Source organism: Lepidochelys olivacea (genome assembly GCF_965140295.1).
Source record: "Lepidochelys olivacea isolate rLepOli2 genome assembly, chromosome: 18".
Lineage (NCBI taxonomy): Eukaryota > Metazoa > Chordata > Testudines > Cheloniidae > Lepidochelys > Lepidochelys olivacea.
Window position 1 is genome coordinate 16,160,969 of NC_140428.1, and position 7,102 is coordinate 16,168,070.

General features: G+C 44.9%; 1 protein-coding gene across 1 annotated transcript in view; it reads left to right on the top strand.

Annotated features, from left to right (window-relative positions):
* PINK1 (PTEN induced kinase 1) overlaps positions 1 to 7,102 on the top strand; it is a 37,438-nt gene that overhangs the window by 26,357 nt on the left and 3,979 nt on the right. Inside the window, exon 6 of the mRNA XM_084652059.1 lies at positions 6,968 to 7,095. Coding sequence (XP_084508185.1) covers positions 6,968 to 7,095 — 128 coding nt within the window. The remainder of the gene's footprint in view (positions 1 to 6,967; positions 7,096 to 7,102) is intronic.

Sequence of the window (7,102 nt, forward strand, 5' to 3'; positions counted from 1 at the left end):
AGCCTGTACTACAACATTTATGACGCAAAAGCTTCATGTCCATGGTCTCTGTCATGGTAACTTGCCAGGCAATTTCTAAAATCCCACAGCAGAGATAGGTTAGTGATATTGTACCTTCGGATCTTTAGCTGAGACCAGAGGGAACAGCATTTTGTTGGTTTGCTGTCACTTTCTTTAACTGAAATTTTAATTACCTGAGCACTGTTTCAGTGTGACCGAGATTCAGACGAACAGGGAACAATAGCAAGTGCCTAGATCTGTGTAATTAAAAATCCTGCCGTAGAAGATTTTTAGAGGTCCTACTAACATAGGTTTCGTTTTCTTGAAGCCTTGTTTGAGCTATACCGAATGCAGATGGTAATGATTAAAACTTCAGTCTCTGGAAATCAATTATTCTCTTTTGCAATGTTTGACTCGGCATCAGCAGAGTAACCATTAACTAGCTCAAACATTTGCCAGCTCCCTGACTCTGTACCAAAGATTCCTTCCATCCCTGATTAATTCTTAACCTTGTGTATCTTCTCTGAAGTCAGAGTGGGACTCAGTCAGACCTGGCACATCAGTCTGTTTTCTCTTATCACTCAGCAGCAGCTCTAATTCTTACACTGCATTTTATATCTAGGAATATGCTTCCGTTCTGCCCATCTCTGCTGTACATTGGTACTGTACCTCACTCGCTGGGTGTCCAAGTTACGATGGAAGCTGTTTAAATGAACACGAGTGTTTTCCTCCATGCAACCTCAGAAACTGCTGATGCGTTACCTAGGGAGGTGGTAGAATCTCCTTCCTTAGAGGTTTTTAAGGTCAGGCTTGACAAAGCCCTGGCTGGGATGATTTAACTGGGAATTGGTCCTGCTTCGAGCAGGGGGTTGGACTAGATGACCTTCAGGGGTCCCTTCCAACCCTGAGATTCTATGATTCTTATGAAACTGAAAGTACTGTGTGTGTGGAGCGTGAGTCCCAGACTGCTGAATTTGGGAGAATCACTGAGGTGTCTGAGAAACCTCTGGATGGATAGCTGATTCTTTATACAGAGAAATGAGCAAACCTTTTACTTTACAAATGTCCCCAGTGTTCTAACTTTTAATACTGAAGAGAGGAGATGCAGAAATGGTCTGCAGTAATATAGATTCCTGTAAGGAATGAGACTGCTTGTGCAGATTAATAGTCAGTCAGTTTTCTGATATGATGTGTGGTATCTAATATGGCCAAGTATTGTACACTGCACATCTCAATTGGGTGCTGACTTTGTTAACCTGTGATGTTTACAGCTGGCTGTCCCTGGCTGGTGATCACAGATTTTGGTTGCTGTTTGGCAGATGAAAATATTGGCTTGAGTTTGCCTTTCACCAGCTGGTATGTGGATCGGGGAGGCAATGGCTGTCTTATGGCACCTGAGGTAATTTCTCATGTGTATGAGTCTCAGTAAGTAATTATAGCCTGTATTAGGTAGTTACATATGTGTAGTGCTGTTGGAAGTGTAGGATCCAGTAAAGTCCATTAACATAGATAGGAGCAGGATTAGGTCCAAAGTAATGGATTTGGGGAACACCAAACCTTCCCCTTTGCTCTATATACCCCCCCACCACAAGATGAGAAATTCGAATGCCGTTCAAACACGTCCATCTTAGTCAACACTTGGTAAAAGCCTCTTCATTATTGGTTATCTTGCCATTTTTGCCTAGTACTGTGCCCACTAATTTGCTATGCTGGCGGCTGCAGATTGTTGTGGGTGTGGCATTGTTTGTCTAGTTTATCTCCCCACAGAACTTCCTGCCATGGATTGCCATCTCCAATAGCATTGCTTAGAGGATTCATGGTCTGGTTGATTGGCACTACCATGTGGTTAAATGTCTCTGATAAGAACATCAGAATGACCACACTGGGTCAGACCAATGGTCCATCTAGCCCAGTATCCTGTCTTCCGATAGTGGCCAGTGCCAGGTGCCCCAGAGGGAATGAACAGAACAGGAATCATCAAGTGATCCATCCACTGTCGCCCATTCCCAGCTTCTGGCACACAGAGGCAAGGGACACCATCCCTGCCCATCCTGGCTAATAGCCATTGATGGACCTAATCTCCATGAACTTACCTAGTTCTTGTTTCAACCCTGTTCTTCACTAGACCCGCTAAATTGACTCCCAGTGCATCGGTCACCGGAGTGTCGATCCTGCGGTAGTGTAGACGTAGCCTTAGGTTATGTCTCTATTACCCGCTGCGTCGGTGGGCAGCGATTGATCCAGCGGAGGTCGATTTATCGCATCTAGACTAGATGCGATAAATCGACCCCCAAGCGCTCTCCCGTTGACTCCTGTATTCCGCCGCCGCAAGAGGCGCAGGTGGAGTCGACGGGGGAGCGGCAGCAGTCGACTCACTGCAGTGAGTCCACCACAGTGAGTAGGTCTAAGTATGTCAACTTCAGCTAGGTTATTCACGTAGCTGAAGTTGCATAACTTAGATCGATCCCCCCCGTGTAGACCAGGCCTTAGATGCTTTTGAAAATCACATCCACGGTGTTTAATGGGGAAGGAAGTGAGCCTAGATGTTACAGCCTTTGTTTAGGGGAGTTGAGACTCCTAGGTTCTGTTCTTGGCTCTACCACATGCTGCTGTTGTGACAGCTGGGAAAGTCACTTAGCCTCTCTGTGCCTCAGTTTCCCCATCAGTAAAATGGAGATAATGATTCGCAGCCTCACAGGGGTGTTGTGGTGTTTGTTCAGTGTCTGTTACATGCTTGGAGATCATCAGATGAAAGGTGCTATGGAAGGACAAAGCACTGTTAACAAGATATGTTGCAAAAATTACTAAGTGAATGACTGCTTAAACAGAGAGCAGAGGGGCATGCACTAGCCTGTACTACAACATTTATGACGCAAAAGCTTCATGTCCATGGTCTCTGTCATGGTAACTTGCCAGGCAATTTCTAAAATCCCACAGCAGAGATAGGTTAGTGATATTGTACCTTCGGATCTTTAGCTGAGACCAGAGGGAACAGCATTTTGTTGGTTTGCTGTCACTCTCTTTAACTGAAATTTTAATTACCTGAGCACTGTTTCAGTGTGACCGAGATTCAGACGAACAGGGAACAATAGCAAGTGCCTAGATCTGTGTAATTAAAAATCCTGCCGTAGAAGATTTTTAGAGGTCCTACTAACATAGGTTTCGTTTTCTTGAAGCCTTGTTTGAGCTATACCGAATGCAGATGGTAATGATTAAAACTTCAGTCTCTGGAAATCAATTATTCTCTTTTGCAATGTTTGACTCGGCATCAGCAGAGTAACCATTAACTAGCTCAAACATTTGCCAGCTCCCTGACTCTGTACCAAAGATTCCTTCCATCCCTGATTAATTCTTAACCTTGTGTATCTTCTCTGAAGTCAGAGTGGGACTCAGTCAGACCTGGCACATCAGTCTGTTTTCTCTTATCACTCAGCAGCAGCTCTAATTCTTACACTGCATTTTATATCTAGGAATATGCTTCCGTTCTGCCCATCTCTGCTGTACATTGGTACTGTACCTCACTCGCTGGGTGTCCAAGTTACGATGGAAGCTGTTTAAATGAACACGAGTGTTTTCCTCCATGCAACCTCAGAAACTGCTGATGCGTTACCTAGGGAGGTGGTAGAATCTCCTTCCTTAGAGGTTTTTAAGGTCAGGCTTGACAAAGCCCTGGCTGGGATGATTTAACTGGGAATTGGTCCTGCTTCGAGCAGGGGGTTGGACTAGATGACCTTCAGGGGTCCCTTCCAACCCTGAGATTCTATGATTCTTATGAAACTGAAAGTACTGTGTGTGTGGAGCGTGAGTCCCAGACTGCTGAATTTGGGAGAATCACTGAGGTGTCTGAGAAACCTCTGGATGGATAGCTGATTCTTTATACAGAGAAATGAGCAAACCTTTTACTTTACAAATGTCCCCAGTGTTCTAACTTTTAATACTGAAGAGAGGAGATGCAGAAATGGTCTGCAGTAATATAGATTCCTGTAAGGAATGAGACTGCTTGTGCAGATTAATAGTCAGTCAGTTTTCTGATATGATGTGTGGTATCTAATATGGCCAAGTATTGTACACTGCACATCTCAATTGGGTGCTGACTTTGTTAACCTGTGATGTTTACAGCTGGCTGTCCCTGGCTGGTGATCACAGATTTTGGTTGCTGTTTGGCAGATGAAAATATTGGCTTGAGTTTGCCTTTCACCAGCTGGTATGTGGATCGGGGAGGCAATGGCTGTCTTATGGCACCTGAGGTAATTTCTCATGTGTATGAGTCTCAGTAAGTAATTATAGCCTGTATTAGGTAGTTACATATGTGTAGTGCTGTTGGAAGTGTAGGATCCAGTAAAGTCCATTAACATAGATAGGAGCAGGATTAGGTCCAAAGTAATGGATTTGGGGAACACCAAACCTTCCCCTTTGCTCTATATACCCCCCCACCACAAGATGAGAAATTCGAATGCCGTTCAAACACGTCCATCTTAGTCAACACTTGGTAAAAGCCTCTTCATTATTGGTTATCTTGCCATTTTTGCCTAGTACTGTGCCCACTAATTTGCTATGCTGGCGGCTGCAGATTGTTGTGGGTGTGGCATTGTTTGTCTAGTTTATCTCCCCACAGAACTTCCTGCCATGGATTGCCATCTCCAATAGCATTGCTTAGAGGATTCATGGTCTGGTTGATTGGCACTACCATGTGGTTAAATGTCTCTGATAAGAACATCAGAATGACCACACTGGGTCAGACCAATGGTCCATCTAGCCCAGTATCCTGTCTTCCGATAGTGGCCAGTGCCAGGTGCCCCAGAGGGAATGAACAGAACAGGAATCATCAAGTGATCCATCCACTGTCGCCCATTCCCAGCTTCTGGCACACAGAGGCAAGGGACACCATCCCTGCCCATCCTGGCTAATAGCCATTGATGGACCTAATCTCCATGAACTTACCTAGTTCTTGTTTCAACCCTGTTCTTCACTAGACCCGCTAAATTGACTCCCAGTGCATCGGTCACCGGAGTGTCGATCCTGCGGTAGTGTAGACGTAGCCTTAGGTTATGTCTCTATTACCCGCTGCGTCGGTGGGCAGCGATTGATCCAGCGGAGGTCGATTTATCGCATCTAGTCTAGATGCGATAAATCGACCCCCAAGCGCTCTCCCGTTGACTCCTGTATTCCGCCGCCGCAAGAGGCGCAGGTGGAGTCGACGGGGGAGCGGCAGCAGTCGACTCACTGCAGTGAGTCCACCACAGTGAGTAGGTCTAAGTATGTCAACTTCAGCTAGGTTATTCACGTAGCTGAAGTTGCATAACTTAGATCGATCCCCCCCGTGTAGACCAGGCCTTAGATGCTTTTGAAAATCACATCCACGGTGTTTAATGGGGAAGGAAGTGAGCCTAGATGTTACAGCCTTTGTTTAGGGGAGTTGAGACTCCTAGGTTCTGTTCTTGGCTCTACCACATGCTGCTGTTGTGACAGCTGGGAAAGTCACTTAGCCTCTCTGTGCCTCAGTTTCCCCATCAGTAAAATGGAGATAATGATTCGCAGCCTCACAGGGGTGTTGTGGTGTTTGTTCAGTGTCTGTTACATGCTTGGAGATCATCAGATGAAAGGTGCTATGGAAGGACAAAGCACTGTTAACAAGATATGTTGCAAAAATTACTAAGTGAATGACTGCTTAAACAGAGAGCAGAGGGGCATGCACTAGCCTGTACTACAACATTTATGACGCAAAAGCTTCATGTCCATGGTCTCTGTCATGGTAACTTGCCAGGCAATTTCTAAAATCCCACAGCAGAGATAGGTTAGTGATATTGTACCTTCGGATCTTTAGCTGAGACCAGAGGGAACAGCATTTTGTTGGTTTGCTGTCACTCTCTTTAACTGAAATTTTAATTACCTGAGCACTGTTTCAGTGTGACCGAGATTCAGACGAACAGGGAACAATAGCAAGTGCCTAGATCTGTGTAATTAAAAATCCTGCCGTAGAAGATTTTTAGAGGTCCTACTAACATAGGTTTCGTTTTCTTGAAGCCTTGTTTGAGCTATACCGAATGCAGATGGTAATGATTAAAACTTCAGTCTCTGGAAATCAATTATTCTCTTTTGCAATGTTTGACTCGGCATCAGCAGAGTAACCATTAACTAGCTCAAACATTTGCCAGCTCCCTGACTCTGTACCAAAGATTCCTTCCATCCCTGATTAATTCTTAACCTTGTGTATCTTCTCTGAAGTCAGAGTGGGACTCAGTCAGACCTGGCACATCAGTCTGTTTTCTCTTATCACTCAGCAGCAGCTCTAATTCTTACACTGCATTTTATATCTAGGAATATGCTTCCGTTCTGCCCATCTCTGCTGTACATTGGTACTGTACCTCACTCGCTGGGTGTCCAAGTTACGATGGAAGCTGTTTAAATGAACACGAGTGTTTTCCTCCATGCAACCTCAGAAACTGCTGATGCGTTACCTAGGGCGGTGGTAGAATCTCCTTCCTTAGAGGTTTTTAAGGTCAGGCTTGACAAAGCCCTGGCTGGGATGATTTAACTGGGAATTGGTCCTGCTTCGAGCAGGGGGTTGGACTAGATGACCTTCAGGGGTCCCTTCCAACCCTGAGATTCTATGATTCTTATGAAACTGAAAGTACTGTGTGTGTGGAGCGTGAGTCCCAGACTGCTGAATTTGGGAGAATCACTGAGGTGTCTGAGAAACCTCTGGATGGATAGCTGATTCTTTATACAGAGAAATGAGCAAACCTTTTACTTTACAAATGTCCCCAGTGTTCTAACTTTTAATACTGAAGAGAGGAGATGCAGAAATGGTCTGCAGTAATATAGATTCCTGTAAGGAATGAGACTGCTTGTGCAGATTAATAGTCAGTCAGTTTTCTGATATGATGTGTGGTATCTAATATGGCCAAGTATTGTACACTGCACATCTCAATTGGGTGCTGACTTTGTTAACCTGTGATGTTTACAGCTGGCTGTCCCTGGCTGGTGATCACAGATTTTGGTTGCTGTTTGGCAGATGAAAATATTGGCTTGAGTTTGCCTTTCACCAGCTGGTATGTGGATCGGGGAGGCAATGGCTGTCTTATGGCACCTGAGGTAATTT